This window comes from Centruroides vittatus, unplaced genomic scaffold, assembly GCF_030686945.1.
Source record: "Centruroides vittatus isolate TY-2023 unplaced genomic scaffold, ASM3068694v2 contig_549, whole genome shotgun sequence".
Lineage (NCBI taxonomy): Eukaryota > Metazoa > Arthropoda > Arachnida > Scorpiones > Buthidae > Centruroides > Centruroides vittatus.
In genome coordinates, this window is record NW_027122325.1 from 2,269,174 (window position 1) to 2,292,329 (window position 23,156).

Genomic DNA, 23,156 nt, shown 5'->3' on the forward strand with positions numbered 1-23,156 from the left:
ATGTTATTTCTCTTTTTCTGTATGGATTAATATTACTCATTTAATATTTTTGTATTTGTCTGTATGCATGGAACATTATTTAAATTTGTATTTATTCTATTTCTGGTTACCTTCCATTCAAACAATCTAACATCCTAAATGGTCTATGTTTCAAATTACATTCGATTCATTTGTTCTAAAGACTGTACCTAAAGATGGTCTTTAAAATATGATCAAAAATATTAATTTTATGAAGATGAATCCTGCTGGATTCTCATGATTGTGTTGTTTTTTCAGTATGTTCCAGTTTTGATTTATTTGAATTTTGTTCTGTACAGAATTGGTTATTTTCATACATTTATATATATTACAGTTATATTATTTATGTTATATATATTACTGTATATATTTATTTATATATTAGTGAATTATATTTATATATTATTCACTATATAAATATCTATACATATTAAAAATAACTTCAAAAACAATGTTATCTATTTTAATCAAGTATTTGTTATTAAAAACAATTATGAATTATATGGATGTATCAGATTGTAACTTGAACTCAATACTCTGCTATCCAATAGACCAGTAGTTCCAAAAGTGTGCGCCGCAGCACCTTAGGCACCATGGCTTCCTCACAGGGGTGCCACGAAATGTTATAAAATTTTTATAATGTTAGAATTTGTATAATGTACTGTACTTGTTGGAATTTGACATAGGGTGCTTTGGGAAAATCTGCATTTAGCAAGGGTGCCTAGAATCAAAAAAGTTTGGGAACCACTGAAATAAACATTTATTTTACATGGAAATTTATTCAATACAGCCTACTGGATCTAATTTTCAGATAAAATCAATATAAAATTTTTTAACAGAAATGGGCACTTTGGAGGTTTGGCATACATGATTGGTTGAATTTAGAGTTTTTTTGACACAAGAGCCTAGGTAGATCAAAGAGTGCCAGGCCCTAGCCAGTTATGTCTCTGTATGCCTTTTTGGGTTTTTTAATGTCATAATCATTGTGTTGTATGTCCTAGAGTTCTGTATGTAAGATTATTGTCTTCAGATATGCCAGTGTAGGTTGAATTTTTGTCCATTATTGTCTGGTATATTTCCATAGAGCTTGGACTGAAAATATTTCTTGTGAAAGGTAGTGTTCTATGGTTGTTTTGTATTGAGGGCATGTTAGTAATCTACTAATAATGTTTTTGTCTGTATGCAATGTCAGAAGAGTCATGTGGGCATAAAACTCCACGAATCAACAGATCCAGCATGTCATACAGGCTAATGGTGGCTCAGTAATGATAAGGGGGGTGTTCAGCTGGCACAAAGTAGTACACTTTAACTCCACAAGAACTGACAATAAAATATGAAACTGAACTGTGTACAGGAATTTCACAAAATATTCTTACAATTAACTAACCCAAGGGTAGCAACAGTTTTTGTCCCCGGGCCGGATTGGAAAGAAAAATTCTTTCATGGGCCAAACGAAATATTAAAATTAAATCATGTTAAATAACAGAAGTTCCTGACGCATGCACTGTCATTTTACAATGTGAAGAAACATATAAGCAGAAAAAAAAAAGGTCGACAGGCAGGCACTGTGCATCACACGTCAGCATGAGTGACATGGTGGAATAGCAGATGAGTTTCAGTGAGTGGGGTCTTTCTTTGGTTCTTCAAATAGTGTAAATTTATAACAGATGAATACAAAAGTTGTAAATCCCTACAATGGAATTTTTTTTTAAAAAACCATAAAGAAGTATTGCAAATCCATTCCACCAATTATTGGAAGTTAAGTAGCTAATTTTGAATAATTAGTTGCAAGCTGGATAAATCCATTACGTAGACTGTAAGTTGGCCACCCCTGAACTAACCTATCACCATGAAGAAACTTCTAATCTGCTGTCCAAATCTAAAGTCTTTTTCCTTAACCTCACTTGATCCTTAGCTTCACCTTGCTTGTTCATAGTTCATCTCTCTTTTTATAGTGCTGGGATGCTGACATTACATTGATATACCACTCAACCCTATTTACAAACTTATATTTAACATTTATGTGACTAGTGATCTTTTTTTTTTTCATGTCATGTCATCACTCTCACATAATTCTTTTAATTTCCCTTCAGAGATCTCCCCCAAAAATATCAATTCCAGGTCGATGATGCCTTTGCCAGTCATTGTGGCGAGTTGAGTTTCATTTTCTTTTTGTTTTAGAATTTTGTCCAAATGAGGTGCAGTAGTATATCCTCAACAAAATAAAAAATGCCCCAAAATAAATACAAAAACTAACTAAAAATAATCCCCAAGCAAAATAAAATGGGTTGGAATCGACTCCTTATAGACCTATAAGATATTAGAGAGGTATCCCAGTTTTACTGGCACTTCAGTATATAATGACTGTAAAGGTCGCTTTTAGCGTCCTAAGTCAAAAGGCCACGCGACAGAGATAATTGGACACACCTGGCGTTGGGGCCATAAACGACCGGAAAGATCAAAGGAGTGGCGTCTCCGTTTGAGGGTCAATGTGTTTGCCACGTGCCGGCCGGCTTGGGGAAAAATGTAAACAAGGGACAGACGCGAACGTAAGCTACGTCGTCGGGAAATAGGGCGGACGTCTTTGGAAGCTCCCAGGGGAGAAGAAGAATCTGATTGGCCGCAAGTTGTCGCGGTAGAATCCCTTAAATTGTAAGGAATGCGAGGGAAACGAGGAGAAGGGCAAGAGACTGATAATACGGTGGTCTCAGGCACTTGGACAGCCCGCTGAGCGTAGAGAGAGTGTTCTCTTCTGACAACGATCTCAAGGACGGGTAAGCGCGGAGACTGGACAGGCTGTATAGTTGAGCCAACTCCGAAAGCGTCCTGAATTCCCTGGAGACTAACAGTCCCCAATAGACAAGCCGACGTGAGATACCTCATCCTTGTTGCATAGTGTATGTAATGTTGTCGAATTTGTACATCTTGTAAATATTTGTTGTGTAAATAAACTGTATATATTTACTTGTTGAGTGTGGAGGTGTAGCTTTCCTCGAACCATCTTACGGACATTCTCGAGTCACAAAACCCAACTCGAGACGATTCATCGTAAAGATCGTGACGGATTACGTAAGGATCTTCACTATGACAATGATAAAAATTTCTAATATATGACTCAAATAACAAATACTGTTTAAATTAACAGGCACAGAAGAACAATAAAATTGATCAGCTATCACATACATATAAAATATTGAACAGGTTATGTCTATATTTGATCAATCTGACAGCTCCTTTATACTCTCATCATTTATATATCACTTTTCATTTAAAAAATTTATTAAGAAATTTCATATTGTAAATATCATTTTCATTGTTTACATTGATAAAATAAAAAAACATAAACTTTTGTTACAAATTAAATATATAAAATCTCAATTTTAAATTAAGTTCATTTTCAGGAGAAAACTTTTAAAACAGAATGTTCTTCTATCAATTTAAAATAAGTTTAAAACTTTTCTCTTCAAGATAAGCTTCATCTTAAAAATATTTAAAATCTTGTGTATTTCCGTGTTACTTACTCTAAATTACAGATATTTGAATTAAAAAGCAGATTATTCATTTATTTCAGGTAATTCAACATTTTCTACTCATATAATTACTATTACAACACTATTTAAAAAATGAAATAAAATTACCTTTCCATCCAGGTCTTTCACTTTAACATTATATAACATTTTTTCTGATTCTTTTTCTACAGAAATAACAAAACTAAGCTGCTCTACTTTTATTTGACTTGTTATTATCTGTAAATATTATTTAATATATTAAAAACTGACACTAAGTACCAAAAATGATCAAAGAATATATCTAATAACATATAAACACATTATAAAAATATCTGTCTTAATAATTATGTATAAAAAATATCTTAGTTTATATTGGCAAAATGTCCTTGCACATTGAAAACTATTGATTTAATATCAAATTATAATTGCAATAAATAAATATATAACTTTTTTCTTTATAAATCACTTTTTATATATTAAAGTAAAGAGATATTTACATATGTACTGTGGATGTCATACTAACAATTGTTTAGCTCAAGCGAAAATTCACACCAAAGGTGTTAAGGCATAAACAAAACAAATTTCAAACGTGTTTAAACATGTTTGAAATTTGTTCGTTTTTAATTACTGCCTGAGGACAACATTCTTATCTATGTTGAAAGCGCTAACCAGAAATAAAAAGTTACTTAAACACTTCTTAACACCTTTGGTATGAATTAACTTTTTATTTCTGGTTAGCGCTTTCAACATAGATAAGAATGTTGTCCTCAGGCAGTAATTAAAAACGAACAAATTTCAAACATGTTTAAACACGTTTGAAATTTGTTTTGTTTATGCCTTAACACCTTTGGTGTGAATTTTCGCTTGAGCTAAACAGATATTTGTTCCCTAAACTTCTAGAGGGTCAGGTATTGATAGATAGAGATGGGTCTACAGATGTGCAATAAGCATTTTCTTTTCAGATCTGATAATCCATTTTGGAGATATTAGGTTCCACATTTTCTGATATTTTCCTATCATTTTGTATAGGGAGTCAATAAACTTTTGCATCATTGGGATTTTGTAACAATTCAATATCTGGTTCACTGAATTGCTAGCCAATTGGCCTTAGCCATAAAAAGTTAGGTTATATTGGATTTACTACCTTAAATGTGATATATAGAAAAATTTTGTAATTCATTTTTTGTAGTTGTGTTGGAAGCACAAATACATTTCACATAATCCAGATTACAAGTAATTTTGATAGACAGTAAATTTCAATTTTTAATACTAAATTCAATTTTTCTATTTGATAGCTTATTTCACAGATTCAGCATATTTTTTGTTATTGTAGTAATAAACTTCATTTATTTTTCCATTGACTGACAAACAGCCTTGGTCAATGACCAAGTAAGTCAATACAATGAATCAAATCAATAGTGGTATTTCAGTGAGTTGCATCTCATGTTCAACTATTTTAGAAACATCAACTGTTTTAGAATGCTGTTCTCATAGATTGAGACTTTGTATTAATAAGCTTGAAAGCAGGTTCCCATAAACTGTTAAATCTTACTTTATTTTATGAAATGACAATCATTGAGTTTTTGCTTGTGAATAAAATATTACATTTAGCCATTCTTATATTTTCAAACATTTATAAATTTCATATTATACTCATCCACAAATATGCATGAATTTTTCATTTAGTCTAAATTATGAATTCAAAAACAGTAGCACAAACTGAACATTTTTTTTTTTTTTTTTTTTTTTTTGTAACTCTTTCCGCCCTGTGGGCACTAAGAGGGCCTCTTATAGCAAGCCCATTATGGGTTCGGCCAGGCTCACAATGGGGCGGCCGGGTGGTGAGGGACGGGGACCGACGTATCTGGATGCACCACCCCCCGAAAAATTCCTGGGGATTTTTCGACCCGTCCGGATTCGATCCCGGGTCCCCCAGGGTGACAGGCTGCGAACCTTGACCGCTCGGCCATCCGGCCGCTCAAACTGAACATTTACAATATATTATCAAGAGTCATGAGTTTTGATGTATCAAATGGGTTGTGTATTATACTCATTGGTTGAGTTTCAATTCAATGTGTGGAATGTGTGGATGTGTGATTTCATCAATTAGTAATGCATCAAAACAGAGAGTTAACTTCCCCTTTAGGTGACATTTACATATTGAAATGACAGATTTTGCTTCATTTTTTACTCCCACCCCACCTTCTGAATACAATTCATCATCCCCCTCACCATTTACACAATCATATATATAACAAATGTCAATTAACAACAAAATATTCCAAAATAAATGAATTATTTTGTATGCAAAAACACTTGGATGACCTTTCTCTCTCTCTCTCTGTGTTAGCATTCATCAACACCCTCTTGACATCCTCCCCCATATTGATATAGCAATAAATGCATGCTGCCTTACTGAAGTGTTTTGAAACATGATTCAAGTGTATTTTTACTCTACTGTGACAAAAACTTGATCACAATAGAGCCAGTATAAAAACTATTCTTTTATTTAATGTAACACATTAAAATATCAGTGTATTTTAAATAATTTTTTAATAACAATTTATCTTCAATTAAAAACAAGAAATTCGTCATATTTTACTTTTCAATTATAAACATAGGCCTATATTAAAAATGTCTATTTACCCAGAAATAAGTATTATCCTACTACAATAAATGAATTTGATTACAACATTTTGCAAGTATATTTTAACTTGCATATTTGAGACCTCCTAATTTTGATATCATTAAACAATAATAATATTCACGATAACAGTAAGCAGAGTTTATTATACTTGATATTTATATTATTTCAACTTTACAATAATTTTATCTAAATTTTAATTTAAAAAAGTTCTCAAACATTTAATATTTCATCTTTATACTAAAATCCTTAAACAAAAATTAATCAATTCTAAAATACTCAGTTATCAATGGTTTGATCCACAGTGTCTACGTTTAAAGAAATCTAAGAACCAAATACTACAAATGTTTCGAAGAAACAAAAGTAAGAAACCTCTTTGACAAATATTGTAAATTAAATAAAAGCTACAAGTCGCTATGTAAGGCGAAGAAAAAGATCTTTTTGGCTAAAATAAATTCATTATTATTGAAGACAAAAAATACTAGAGATTTTTGGTCACTAGTCAATAAGTTTCGAATTAAGAAACCGTGTGAAAATGCTATATCTCCCTCGGATTGGTTAAACTATTTACAAAAGTATTTCGCTGGACCAGATACAGTAATTTATATCGATTTAAGTCTTAATAATACTGTACCTCTTTTGGATGACTTTATTACCCTGAGCGAATTAGAAGTTGTAATCAGAAAACTAAGATCATCTAAGGCCCCAGGTCCTGATAATATAAGGAATGAAATGATAAAATGCCTTTCTACAGAAATACTATTGGATATATTGGATATGTTTAATTCCTTTTGGTCTAGGTGCTCCTTTCCACTATCTTGGAAACAAATTGCTTTGAGAATGATATATAAGAAGGGATGTAGGCAGACACCAACTAATTATAGACCAATCGCTTTAATTAATGTATTTAGAAAGGTCTTTTCAACTATTGTTGCAAATCGGCTCCGGATTTGGATGAACGAATTTAATATTGTTACACCTGTTCAAGGAGCATTTGTTAAAAATAGAGGTGTCGAATATAATTTATTTATTTTGACTGATCTTATTCATATATCACTATCGAGGAAACGAGGGAAATTATATACTGCATTTATTGACCTCAAGAAAGCTTTCGACACAGTTGATCATGATTTGTTATGGTATAAGCTTAGAAGCATTGGTCTTTCTTCGTTTTTTGTCAACTTACTTAAGAGTCTCTTCTCCAATACTAGATATTTTATAGAAACTTTTTCATTAAGCACTGATTATGTTGAGTCCAATAGAGGGCTACCTCAAGGAGAACCACTGAGTCCTATCCTTTTTGTTTTGTTTTTGAACGATCTCCCTGGGCTTCTGAGAGGTAAACGTTCTATGATACCTTTACCTTCTCATGTTGAAATTAACTGTCTTCTTTATGCTGATGATATCCTTCTCTTGGCTAATTCGGCTTCTTCGCTTAGAGAAAGACTTAATCTTACTTGAAAATACTGTGAAGATAATCGATTGGCAATTAATTTGGAAAAGACAAAGCTTATGATCTTTCGTAGAGGTGGAAAACTTAAAAAAACAAATAGTTTCAGTTTAGAAAACTATAGATTTGAAATTGCATCTAACTTTAAATATCTGGGTATTTATTTTTCTTCACATGGTACATTCTCTATCATTTAACAAGTTACTCTGCAAGATCTAGGATTTCCAATCTCATCACGTTACTTATTAAAATCAAAGCGTCTTCATTAAATAACTACTTTAAACTATTTGATTCTTTGATTGGACCAAGTATGTTTTATGCTTTCCCAGTTTGGGGCGGTCTTTTAGTGGACAAGTTTGAATCGATACAGTTATTCTACTTTAAGCGGGTGTTCCATATTAACAGATCTGTCTTGGGGTCTGCATTGAGAATGGAATTGGGAAGACCTCCCCTCGCAATTGGATTGGTGATAAAATTGTTTAGATTTTGGAGGAAACTAGTTGACCTACCGGAAGACGATTATCGAAAATTGACATATACAAGACTTTCAAAGATGGATGGTAATTCTTTTTTGAAGCCATGGCCTGCTATCACTAAAGGATTATTAAATAATATAGGATTGTCATATAGCTATATGTGTTTAAGTGAGAGTCTGTTCTTTCTGGACTGTGATCGACGATGGAGAGACCTGTATTGGTTTAGGGATGTTCAATATTTGACTGAAAGAGGTTGGAACAGTGAAATCTTCCTTAATGGAATGTGGAGTCCAATGCCTTATTTATTGTCTGATTTTAGTTATAAACTAAAGTCATTTGGTGCACAGTTTAGATTAAATAGGTTCTCCATAAACCTAAATGGCAAATCAATTAATATCTCGGACGACTCAAAGTGTTTTTTTGTGGATCAGTAGTGATGGATACGAGAAAATACCTTCTCGATCCTTGTAACTTCTTTTTGGATACCCGAGCTGCTACTCTGCCATCTGATTTTTGTTATCAAATTATACTCGGTGATAATTTTTCCAAGCTAACTTTGTATAAATTATACAATTTCTTTGTTCATGTAGCTACCTTAAAACAATAATGTTCTTTTAATCCCCTTTGTAATAACAAAAGTTATATCAAATAATAAAGATTGATTGTTTGATTGATTAAAAAAAAATATTCAGTTATCCAGTATCTTATTTTAAAATCTAAATTTATAAGCCTTTGTTCAAAGAGCTAATTTTTTTTATTATTATGACTAAACTAATCATAAATATCCATATCATATATCTTAAATTACAATCATTTCATACATTTTCCTTTTCAAAACAGGTTTTATTTTAAATTTAACTGTTTAAATGAACACTCCAAAAATTTTAATAAGTCATAAAATCACAAAAACTTGACATAAAAATAACTGCTATTTCATAACATAAAAATATGCAGATATATTCGGAAATGATATGTTTAATTAATAATTTTTTTTTACCATTTAACTTCATTATACATAACAAAAATACAAAATATAATTAACTCAACATTAATATTCCTGGCATTAGAATTTTATTATTATAATTTAAAAAATTTATAAAACTTAATCATGCTATGGTTTCTATAGTATATTTGTTCAAGGTCAATAATAAAGAATTAATAAGTAGTTGGAAACTGATAAGAGCTATCATTATTTTTAGTTGTAGGAATGATGCAAGTTTATGTGATTTCACTAGACTACAATACCTTGTGTGTTATAAAAGAATCAGTCTTTAGAAAATTATTTATTTTTTAAAATCATATTCAAATTTATTAAAAGTTAAACATTAACTTAAATTTTTCCCTTATAAATTTTCAAATATAACGACCTTAATTTTTTTTAATAAGAAGTCATTATTCGAAAAGACATAAGATATTTTAAAAGAAATATATAGTTTAAAGAAAGAGCAAAATTTAATGTATTAATATTATAAAAATATATTGGTTTGACACTATTACGCAACGTCAAGGAAATAGGAAATTTAAAAGTATATATTTTTTAATCGGAAAATTTTTAAAATCGTTTACACACACGATAATGTAAACGTGTTTAATATAATGGCATAATATAATAAACCTCCAGCTAAATTTTTAATAAAAAACGAACATTTAATATTAATAATAAAGGTATAAAAATATTTTAATCTAGAATATACCCGAAATGTTAAAAAAAAATTTAATTTTCTCATAGAAATGAAAATCATTATAGAACAAGCTATAATTCATAATAACTTCGATAACTATAACTTAATTTGCGAAATAACATTATAAACAATTGACAAAAAATAACGTTTCCGGCAACATTTAAAATGTTGGTGGCGCCATCTGTTATCATATTTTATTTAAAATCTTGTTATATTTTTAACTGTTATAAAACGGCAAAAAGCTTAATTTTGAGGGTAGGGATGAGTTTTTATTAAAAACTGTAAATTCTAATAACGAGTAAAATCGTCATTAAGTCCGACCCTACTGACTCCCATTATCTCTCCACACCTCGACCTTTAACCACTAAAATTTAATAGTATCAATTTCCCCAATAAACAAACTTCCCTTCAAAATTTAAGAAATTTTCGACAAAAAGCACAGGAGTTATTTATCCTCAAACAGGGTTAACAAAATCGTGTCTCCCCCCACATCCACACGTACAGAAATTACCCCAATTTTTGCATTTTTCGAAGTTCAAGATGTCCTAGGTCCAAAAATGTAAAAATGTGGGGATGTGGGCGTTTTTTTGCCAGATCGCCATATTTTCCTCTGTATAACAGCCGGCAAAGTAAAAATGTTCTTAAAACCATTTATACAAATACAGTATAGCATATTGGACCGTCCGCAATACAATCGCCCTGCACGAGTTAATTAATAACAGGTACAGTACTTATAAATTATAAGAATCATTATAAGTTATAATGATTCAAATATTTTAAATTTTTCAGTTAGTCCCCCTTCGGGTACTTTCTGGATCCACTGTTGATTAAAAAATATATTTAGAATCCATTCACTAATTTCACACATTTCGATGAAAAATATTTCATTGGCAATTTGAAATAAAAAGCATTTTAATATTTTGTTCAAAAGATTATAAGAAAATTTAACATATTTCTGTATTTAATTTGACAAATATCGGATTTTGTAAATAAGTTATATAATAAAATCGATTTTCGATCTATTATAAATAAATAAAATATTACCAAGAAAATAACGATTAACATCAGCAACTGACAATAAAATATAGTCTTATTAAATTAGTGAACTTCGCTGTTTATAACAGTAGAATTATTTTCAGCATGTTCGCGGTACTTCGAATTTATTAAACCACTTAATAAGTATCATAGCAAAATACCTTTTTTATTAAAAAATTTACACACAATTTTATCATCGATTTCATAAATTTGCCACTATACTAAATAATATATTTTTATATTAAATATATATTCAATTGTTTGAGAATGTGAAAGAAAATCGATCGCGAGGTTAAAAAAGTTACCCTTTTACTAGCTCCGGAACTAAAACCATTTTCCTGTCCGGCTGATATAAATACATTACAAATTCACATACAAATCTTATCACTATTTTCTGTTAATAAATACATTTTTAAATAATTAAAACACGAAAATATATGAAAATTCGAATTTTAACACACAAACTCTTAAAGTTTGTGTTAAAATTCTCAAGATTTTTATTCTGTACACTGTTTATATATATAAATTATTTTCAAAAATATCTCTAGCAAGCATTAGTAAAATTACGAAAAAAATTAATTCATTATTAAATATATAAAAACCTTTGATATTCGACAGACTGACTAAAACGTTTCAAGGTTAAATTAATAGGAAACAATTCATTTTACATATAAGTTATAGGTGTACTCGCTTTCAAGTACAGTATTTCACTTTTCAATTGTCGTTTCATTATTCCCGGTACTTGCCAGGCTCTTTAATTAAAAAAAAAAAACCCAGAAAACTCGTTATATATTTATTTTTACTTTTGTATATTTTGTTGAGTCCTGAGCAGTAACGCTGGACTCAAAAATATAAAAATAAATGCGTTAATAAATTATATGTTTTAGACCAGTGGTTCAGAAACTTTTATAAGAGGATCCGCGACTTTTCAAAGTTTTGGCAGACCTTATTGTCAGCCGTTAGTTTTTACTCATTAGTTGTTAAACTATAATAAGCATCTGAGGTATTTTATATTACTTTTTAACGGTTTTCGATTGCGTTAATTTGAAAAGTTTTGTTAAAACAACAGAATTGATAAATTATAAAATTCAATAAAAATAACCAACTTTTTATTTTTTTCAAAAGTTATTACAACCTAACATTTTAATATGTAATATACAAATTTATCACATTCATTTAAAGCTTAATATAGCAAATATTTAAAGCTAAGTAATAAAATAAAAGCGTTTTCAGAAAATAGGCCTGCAGACTCCCGACAAATATCTCGCAGACCCGTGGTCCACGGACCACGTTTCGGAACCACTGTTTTTAAGCTGTTATATAGTGTTGTGGAATCGAAGTCGGTAAAATTCTTTCGACTCCGACCTCAAAGTTTAGTATTGGTAAAATGTGAAGTGAGAAAAATAATTTTTAATCAATCATCATCCAAAGAAATCTCTTAAAAAATAGACACTTCGATAAATTTAGATATCAAAATGATATTAACCCATAAAGGCCGTTTTATAGCAAAATTTTATGCGTAGCTCACGTGATATGCTCTATACTTTCAAAAAATAATTTTATTAATTTAAGGCTTCCCAGTGTTCAGTGAATAAATCCACTGAACACTTGTAGTTAGTTGTGGGATCGCGCCTGGAAAGTAAACGCTTGTGGTATCGCTTCGAAGCGCCAAGCTTATCTTTATTTACCAAAAACTTTGACTTTCATTTCGGGTGCCATAATTTTTATTTAGCACAATATTTTTTACATCTTAGATGTTTTACTTTAAATATCTTTTTTTGTTTTTGCTGATTTGACGAATTAATTTTTTCACTTCCCTTCTATTGGTTTCGAGTTATTTACGACTATTATAGCTTCGATATCATCATTTAGCGTTAAAACACAATAAAAAACAATGTAAAAAATAAAACCGAGATCAGAATTTAACTGCAACAAACTAAGAGGAAGAGAAAACTGCAAAATGTAATTAATTGGATTATTTCAGCTTATTATTCACTAGTTTAAGTTCTCGAGCCGATTGCACTCCTCGGTTCACGATAATTAATTTTTTTTCAAATTTCATATTTTAAAATTCTACTGTATACTTCAGTTTAGTCAACCATCGGTAGGAAATTACTTATTCCCGTTGTAGTTGGAGCGGGAGAAGCTATGTTACGCACTAATTTATTACGTCATTCATCTAATTGTTATTTTTTGCGTTTTATTGTATTTAAGTTTCTTTCTCGAAAATAATTAAATTTAAATCAATTTTTTCATAATTAACTAATAAAAATGGAGTTCTTTTGGCTATTACGATGTAGTGTGTTTCTTTATGTACTCGGAAAGTTTTTCCAAAGTAAAATCGTTATATCAATTTTTTCATTTTCATCATGAATTTTAGTACGACTTTTTATAGAGAAATTTTACATAAAAGTATTAGTATTCGGATATCCAGTGGTATCTTTTTTATAAAAGGAATCGTAGTGTGATATTTTAAAAAAAGGGTAAGGTCAGTGTCGGACTTTTTGTTTACCGACTCCACCACACTGCTTATATACGTAGAAAGTGATAAAAAGGCCGCAATTCTCTTTAATGCGGTAGCTATCCGCCGTATTTGCGAAATATGTCTGTAAACACATTTAAAGTAATTGCATGGTTCCATTTAAATTTACAGATTTTTAGTAACATTTTCTTAGAACATAAATACATCTAAATTTACTGTATACTTATTCTCAATGAAATTTATATAAGGAAATTCAGATTAGTTAAAATTTTGATTTGAAAATCATAAAATGGCACACAATGACATTTTCTCAAACGATATATTTTAGTTCTTATTTCTCCAGTAATTACACTGACCACACCCTAAAACTTCCTCTCATCCATCCATATCGATATCAAGACTTCAGCCCAGTCAATCTATCCACTATTTATTGATTTGTACTTTATTTTACTGTCTTCCCTTCTCAACTGTTTCCACAAGTTCTACTAATCCATCTGTGTCAAATCTAGTCTCTAGATATTTTCCTAAGGCTTTAATTTAAAACATTTTCCTTAGCATTCTGTTTTCCTGTATTCACTGCACATAGTAAGTGGGATTAAATGGATTAGTTTCAGCAAACTTATTGTAAAAAACTATAATAGAGAAGTTTTCCGGGTTTTCTCCATGTCTGTAACGCCTAAATAGGGGCCAGCTTCCCTTAAAAGACCTCCCGGAAGACATTATTTCCCTCGCATAACACCACTTACCTTAAATGGAGCAGTCCATCCTTCCTGACAGTTCGTCAGGAGGTTGGTACTCCAACTTTATTCACGACCTTGCTTCGTATCTTGCTTTGCAAGGGTTTAAATACATACATGCGGACGTAGCCGCTATATTATTATCCCGACATTGTTATCTAATTTATAATTTATTTGTATCCGGATAATGTTGATGAGTTCGAAAGTTCACTCGTGTTAGAATGTTCGTTAAGTTTTTGAGTAGTGACAGTTTGTCTTTTCCTTGTCTAAGCTCCTATGAACTCCCCTAACACTTTGTGCACAATACTCACTTCGGTATTAAGAGGATTCTTATGTCTTATTGTGTTGTTCTATGGTATTGGTGTGTATTTCTTCTTCTTCCCCGTTGTGTTTTATCGCTGTTTTCCTGTCCTCCGTTTCGTTGTATTCTATCCTTTCTCATCGTGCCATTCTGTCGTTCCCATTGCATATTCTGTCGCACGTTCCCGATACTTACTTTGTGAGGATAGGGGTTTCCCGTCTTTATCGTTGTGCGCTATCATAGTATTCTGTGATTATTCCTCCTAGTTGTTGCGTTATATCTTTCTGCTGACGTTGTATTCTATCATGGAGTTTTATTGGTATTTTCCCTTCGTTGTTAATCTTGTAAATGTGTTTGCAGTTAGTGTTTCATACGAAATCATTTCTTGTTTCAGCGCGTTTTCTCAGAACGCACTGGTTGAGTTCTTACATGTATTCCATTATATATTAGTTATCGATTATAAGACTGATACAAAAATGAAAATTTGTGAATTGGCAAAGAAGTTTGATCTGCCGGAATCGACAGTCAGAACAATTATAAAAGGTAAAGAAAAAATTCTCGAAGCTGTGAAAACTTGACAGAAGGCCTGAGTTAAATTGAAAAGGGGTTACAAATTTTAGAAAATATAGACTCCAACGAAAGAGCGCATTTCTTCTACAAAACGAGAAATAAAAAAATTATTAGCATGCTACGAGGAAATTTTGCGGGAGAAAAAAAAATCTTTGAGCCGTTAGACGAATTTGTTAGATTTTATAAAGCCTTCTACATCAAAATAACTTCAGTTTATGATTTTAATAATATAATTTGTTATACATATGTATTATCTAAGATTTTATTAAACATTTTTTTCTAAATTATTGTTTTCTTTAGTCTCCACCCCCAATTAAAAATAATTTGTATGTATTTATATGCGAAATTATACCCCGACTTACGCGAATTCGACTTATGCGGTTATCGCGTAAGTTCGGGATATTACTGTACTATTCGCGTACTGTACTATTCGGGGTATAATCATGAAATGCTGTAATACAGCATTTCATGATTATATTATTTACAATTTCAAATTTATTTAATATCGAAAAATAAATTATTGAAAGAACAATATTTTCAGTATTTATGAAACCGTGCCGGTGCTTATTCTGCAACTTGAACACAAACTATATGGTGTATTTTCTCGGACACATGGCAAATTTCATCACTAATTTTTCTTCTGAAGAACTGAAGAAAAATTAGTGATGAAATTTGCCATGTGTCCGAGAAAATACACCATATAGTTTGTGTTCAAGTTGCAGAACAATATTTTCATTTTTGCACTTTTATTAAAATCTGTTTACAAATGCTTTATATAATTCCACTATGTTTTTAATGCGTAGATTTAATTTTATAGCAGTTAAATGAACTTATAATTTTATTAAATCAATATTGAAACTAAAAAAATACGAATCAGTCCATATAAGTTAGTTAATCTGAATTTTTATCAGAACGAATTTAATTTGATAACAGATTTAAAATAAATTTTTTTACAATAAAATTCGTTTCATATAATATATTTTAGTTCTATCTTGAGGAAACCGTGTTTTGTATTTTCGTTTCTTTTCTTTTCTTTCGAAGACACAATGTAGTCACGTAAACTTAAACACTGGGCGAATTTTTCATCCTTTTTATTCGGTTGGAACGCTTTTTTATTACATAACGCGTTTCGGGCCGATGCCCCTCTTCAGCCAACTAAACATTAAAAAGTGAGAGATGACTATATACAAATATTTAAAATAAATATCGTGACAGTATACATAATTAGTTTTTTAGAGGTTGTTACCTTCTAAATCCTGGTAAGAGCTTGTATACCGTTAAAAGCTGGTCCGTACCTCATTCGGTAGTTTAGACGGATGTAATAGTCCAAGGGTACGAATCTTGATAAAAATTCCATAAAAAAGGAAGGTTTAGTATCAGTCTGTAGAAGTATACGGGGTTATTCTTTCACAAATCATATTCGTGAAACCATACCTGAGATTCGTCTTCCGGTGTGTTGTCTAACACTGAGCTCGTACTCCTCCACCTCAACTGCGGAGCACGATCTATTTTTAATTTGCATATGTCTGGTCGAGCATTAGCAGGGGAATGTTCCTTTTTTTTTTTTTTAAATAGGTTTCTTTTCCGATAAAATTATTCGGGGGGTTTAGCGGTGATTTTTTTAGAACATAGCACGTGGCCATTGCTATTTTTTCCCGCTTTTAGTATTTTTAATATTTGTCGCTATGCAAATGACGTACATTTGTCGCTATGCAAAATGACGCTAAACCCCCGAATAATTTTATCGGAAAAGAAACCTATTAAAAAAAAAAAAAAAAAAAAAAAAAAAAGGAACATTCCCCTGCTAATGCTCGACCAGACATATGCAAATTAAAAATAGATCGTGCTCCGCAGTTGAGGTGGAGGAGTACGAGCTCAGTGTTAGACAACACACCGGAAGACGAATCTCAGGTATGGTTTCACGAATATGATTTGTGAAAGAATAACCCCGTATACTTCTACAGACTGATACTAAACCTTCCTTTTTTATGGAATTTTTATCAAGATTCGTACCCTTGGACTATTACATCCGTCTAAACTACCGAATGAGGTACGGACCAGCTTTTAACGGTATACAAGCTCTTACCAGGATTTAGAAGGTAACAACCTCTAAAAAACTAATTATGTATATTGTCACGAATATTTATTTTAAATATTTGTATATAGTCATCTCTCACTTTTTAATGTTTAGTTGGCTGAAGAGGGGCATCGGCCCGAAACGCGTTATGTAATAAAAAAGCGTTCCAACCGAATAAAAAGGATGAAAAATTCGCCCAGTGTTTAAGTTTACGTCACTACATTGTGTCTTCGAAAGAAAAGAAAAGAAATAATATATTTTATTTAAAAGTGATCATTTGGTTATCTGATTTTATTATAATGAGTAAATGATACTACAAAATACACGTTTATTCAAATATAAATTTGAATATACAGTTTAGGCTCAGAAATAATATTTTTATCTGATATTTATTAAAATTATCATTTCAGTGTGATTATTGTCCACCTCATAAAATTTGAGCCTTGGAAAGGTTGATGTAATATAAAAATCAATGCTATTTATACTATCTGTTTCTATTTATCAAAGAAGATAAGTGGGAACGGCTAAAGATTAATAGAATGATGACAGAAATGTATTAAGGTGATTTTGCAATGAAAGAATTATCAATAATTAAAGGAAATATTAGTAATATCATTGGAAAATGTTGGTACAGTACATATATTACCTGAATGTAATATACTGTAAATTTTTTGTTTGTTTTGAATTTGTTTCAAACAGTTAGTTAATTTTGAATTTCGTGAAAATTTAGCATTTTTTAATTAGCATTTAGCAATTTAGCATTTCGCATTTTTTACATATTTAATTTAATTTAAAAAATAATTGATTTAATTTGTAAATATGTATAAATGTATTAACGTAATAGTTATAATTTGATTTTTTTCCCTCATTACATTTTGGAATATATTATGTTGAAGAAAAATCTTTCTTAAAAAAATCCAGCAACGAGTTGCTTAACTTTCCCGGCAACATTTTGTGGCACCAACTGTTATGATATTTTATTTAGAAAACTTTTTATATTTTTAACTATTATAAAATGGCAAAAAGCTTAATTTTGAGTGTAGGGATGAGTTTTATAAAAAATTGTAGATGCTTATAATGAGTAAATCGATTTACTCATTATAAGCATCTACAATTTTTTATAAAACTCATCCCTACACTCAAAATTAAGCTTTTTGCCATTTTATAATAGTTAAAAATATAAAAAGTTTTCTAAATAAAATATCATAACAGTTGGTGCCACAAAATGTTGCCGGGAAAGTTAAGCAACTCGTTGCTGGATTTTTTTAAGAAAGATTTTTCTTCAACATAATATATTCCAAAATGTAATGAGGGAAAAAAATCAAATTATAACTATTACGTTAATACATTTATACATATTTACAAATTAAATCAATTATTTTTTAAATTAAATTAAATATGTAAAAAATGCGAAATGCTAAATTGCTAAATGCAATTAAAAATGCTAAATTTTCACGAAATTCAAAATTAACTAACTGTTTGAAACAAATTCAAAACAAACAAAAAATTTACAGTATATTACATTCAGGTAATATATGTACTGTACCAACATTTTCCAATGATATTACTAATATTTCCTTTAATTATTGATAATTCTTTCATTGCAAAATCACCTTAATACATTTGTGTCATCATTCTATTAATCTTTAGCCGTTCCCACTTATCTTCTTTGATAAATAGAAACAGATAGTATAAATAGCATTGATTTTTATATTACATCAACCTTTCCAAGGCTCAAATTTTATGAGGTGGACAATAATCACACTGAAATGATAATTTTAATAAATATCAGATAAAAATATTATTTCTGAGCCTAAACTGTATATTCAAATTTATATTTGAATAAACGTGTATTTTGTAGTATCATTTACTCATTATAATAAAATCAGATAACCAAATGATCACTTTTAAATAAAATATATTATATGAAACGAATTTTATTGTAAAAAAATTTATTTTAAATCTGTTATCAAATTAAATTCGTTCTGATAAAAATTCAGATTAACTAACTTATATGGACTGATTCGTATTTTTTTAGTTTCAATATTGATTTAATAAAATTATAAGTTCATTTAACTGCTATAAAATTAAATCTACGCATTAAAAACATAGTGGAATTATATAAAGCATTTGTAAACAGATTTTAATAAAAGTGCAAAAATGAAAATATTGTTCTGCAACTTGAACACAAACTATATGGTGTATTTTCTCGGACACATGGCAAATTTCATCACTAATTTTTCTTCAGTTCTTCAGAAGAAAAATTAGTGATGAAATTTGCCATGTGTCCGAGAAAATACACCATATAGTTTGTGTTCAAGTTGCAGAATAAGCACCGGCACGGTTTCATAAATACTGAAAATATTGTTCTTTCAATAATTTATTTTTCGATATTAAATAAATTTGAAATTGTAAATAATATAATCATGAAATGCTGTATTACAGCATTTCATGATTATACCCCGAATAGTACAGTACGCGAATAGTACAGTAATATCCCGAACTTACGCGATAACCGCATAAGTCGAATTCGCGTAAGTCGGGGTATAATTTCGCATATAAATACATACAAATTATTTTTAATTGGGGGTGGAGACTAAAGAAAACAATAATTTAGAAAAAAATGTTTAATAAAATCTTAGATAATACATATGTATAACAAATTATATTATTAAAATCATAAACTGAAGTTATTTTGATGTAGAAGGCTTTATAAAATCTAACAAATTCGTCTAACGGCTCAAAGATTTTTTTTTCTCCCGCAAAATTTCCTCGTAGCATGCTAATAATTTTTTTATTTCTCGTTTTGTAGAAGAAATGCGCTCTTCGTTGGAGTCTATATTTTCTAAAATTTGTAACCCCTTTTCAATTTAACTCAGGCCTTCTGTCAAGTTTTCACAGCTTCGAGAATTTTTTCTTTACCTTTTATAATTGTTCTGACTGTCGATTCCGGCAGATCAAACTTCTTTGCCAATTCACAAATTTTCATTTTTGTATCAAAGTCTTTAATAATGTCGGGGTATTACTGTATATCTATTAGTGCTATCTTATATAGTGCCGTTTCTTTACCTAGCATTTAATTCACGTTTTTGAATTGCAATTTTCAAATTACAGAGCTGTAGATTCCCTCGTCGTCCATTTCCCCTTAATTTCGAGAACAGAGTTAAGTAGATGAAAATTGAGACCATATATGAAAAGTTTAGGAGCCAGAAGCCCAATTTAAAACAAACAAACTTCCGGTTTTGACCGGATGTCAGGTGCTTTTTTAAAATTAAAATATTAAAAATTGCAGTCCAGCATTGTGACAATGTCATAAGTAATTGCTCGTTCAGAGGTGCGTTTTCGTTTTTTCCCCAATTATGAGTTTCAATATAATTTATTTTTATCCTTTCAAATAATTCTATAAAAAAAAAAAAAAAATTAACGTTTGATGTTTTCCTTAAAAACGAACAGAACAAGAGCTCCATTCTTTCACTTAGGTGTATACTTATTTTATATTATAATTTTTGTGTCAAGTTTGATTTACTTTTTTTATATATTGTTAAAATTTACACATTTATCTAAAATCAAATATTATCTATCAATTGTTCATTAAAATGACATTTACAGAATTAAATTTAAAAACATATTTGCATATATATATAATATATATTATATATTTGCATAAATACATATTTCAAATTGCATTAACGTTCCATTCATTTCTGCACATCTATACAATGTATTGATGATCTGGTAATAGCATTTTCATTAAATGTTTTCTTTCCCAAAAATGTATCCATAGCACTAACTGACATATGTCTAATCACTTAATACTAATTTGTAAGTTAGGCAAATGCAATTTAAAATTTTTTAAGACTTCTAAGAGTCTCACTAACAAATAAAGCTAACATTAACCACAAAGTACTGTACATTAAAAGCATAATGGCATTTATATCTCCTGATAGCTATAAGAAATTTTGGCGTGTGCCTGTTAGGGAAAATGCAGTGAAATGGCACAAAGTTGAAAAGCACTAACAAAAGCAAAAATTCCAGTATAAAACATAATGTATTTTCAACTAGTAATTGACATTTTTAGTACAATTACCACCCATACATTGGCATTTTGTAATATTGGTGACATCTATTGATCATAATTTTAAGATGCCATGCAAAGTAAGTTTTCCAGAACATAGTTTCATTTTCATTTGAATTTGAATTTGCTGGGTTTCACCTACACCTGCAGGCTGAAGGAAGAAATAAGAAGGGAAAAACAAGATTTCAGATAGCATGTCTTTATAGCTGCTATATATCTATGTAAAGCACCTAGCAGAAGTCAAAAATTGCAATACTACTTAAATGATGCAGGCAAGTCAAGCAATTTACCATCTGTACCAGTCATTACTTGATGGAGTACTTGTTACAAGGCATTTACTACTGTTCACTGAACTTTAACAAGGAAGAGTTTTGCCTGTCATCTTAGAACTGAAGGTAGTGCAGAAATTGCTGATTTGAAGGAGTCGATACAGCACAGAGATCATTTTTCACAATTTCATAAATTCTCACTAATCTATTATAACTGTTAGTTTACTTATTTTGACAATTTGAATTCATGATAGCTGCATAAAGACTGGAATTTAGCAACACTGAGAAGCACATGGACATAAAGTTCTTCTTCCTACAGGAAAAGGAGTGAACAAGGTACATTCCAAGATGATGGCAACTGTAGCACAGGACTGTCCTTCCCTCAACAATGATTCAGAAATAAGTGGTATGTTTCTGATCTGTCCATTTCAAGATAATGGATGAGCAATGCTCTGGATGGACTACTTCAGCAACAACAGGTAAAAATGTGAATGAAATCCATAATCTGATCCTCAAAGACTAACATTTCAGTCAAGATGATTGCTAAAATCTTGAGATTTCCCACTAATCTGTGATGTTCTTGACAAGTAAAAGTTCTCTGTAAAGTAGATTCTGATACTTCTCAATGCAGCCATAAGCTGAATCACACAATTGCCTCAAAATCCATTGTGGCATGGTTTCATGCTAGTGCTAAGGATTTTTGAACCTGCCAAAGAACCAGGCAAACAACACCACTTATTATATGTATCTATTGGATGAATTGTGAGGTTCTGAATGAAAAAGTGTGTCCTTCTGCAAGACAGCAGCGCTCCCCACACAGTCCTCCAAACCATGCAAAAAACCAAAAATTTGTGATTTTTTTTTGCATGTTTTGATTACCTCTTCCCAACTTTAACAAAACACCTAAAAGGGATAAGATTTGCTTCCAATCAAGTGGTAATTGGGTTGCAGAGGGATTAAAAAAATTGAAGGAATACTGTAATAAGTATGTAGAGATGAGGGGTAATTGTTGAATATATTCAGTTTATCAAATCTCTCTTTTCTAGAAAAAGTTGCAATGTTTTCAGCACCCCTGTAAAAGTATCTGGCTTTCTAGTGTTTCTCATTAAGATATAGTATATCAAATTAAAAATTATTTTTTCATTGCATTAAACTTTCATATTTTAATGTCTCTTGAAGTATTTACGTAATTCATTCTGTATTAAAAACACATTATGTGTTAATGTGTTTTTAATTCAAAAATATAAATTATTTAATAAAAATGTTCAGTTACTATTTCAATGTAAATTTATCATAATAAATTAAAACTTACTATTTTTTCTTCAGATTCAGCATCAGCTTTAATATTAGTCAAAGAAGGCCTAGTATCTGCTTGAATTTCTTCAAAATTCACTTTTATATCTTCTTTCATATCCTTAAATGAAAATAATTAAATTATATTATAAACTTTTGAATACAATCCTTAACAGCTATGCCTAAATCCATTTTAAATATGTTTAATATTAAACAGCAGTTGTCAAATAGTATCCAAAGTGGATCAGTGCATCAAAGTGGAATATTTTTGAAATGAAATGAACATAATATTTTATATAAAATAAGCATGTTTTATATATAATGACTTGAATAAATTGCTTTATAATTCATTTCTTAGTTTTTGATAAAAAATTTAGATTCATTTCAGTTTAGGTAAAGAAATAATTAACACATAGTCATTCACGTTTACTTGAATCTATTTTCCTAACTTGTGACTACTTTCAAAAAACTCTGATTTCTTAATGATAAGAATTTATAGATATAGCAAAACTTTTCTAAGTTAATATAGAAGTTGTAT

At 30.1% G+C, this 23,156-nt stretch overlaps 1 protein-coding gene across 1 annotated transcript in view; it reads right to left on the minus strand.

Annotated features, from left to right (window-relative positions):
* The window catches only part of LOC136978694 (C2 domain-containing protein 2), a 172,585-nt gene that overhangs the window by 122,459 nt on the left and 26,970 nt on the right, over positions 1 to 23,156 (minus strand). The window contains exons 2-3 of the mRNA XM_067274458.1: positions 22,638 to 22,739; positions 3,657 to 3,764 (exon numbers count right to left, since the gene is read on the minus strand). Of these exons, the coding sequence (XP_067130559.1) occupies positions 3,657 to 3,764; positions 22,638 to 22,739 (210 nt within the window). The remainder of the gene's footprint in view (positions 1 to 3,656; positions 3,765 to 22,637; positions 22,740 to 23,156) is intronic.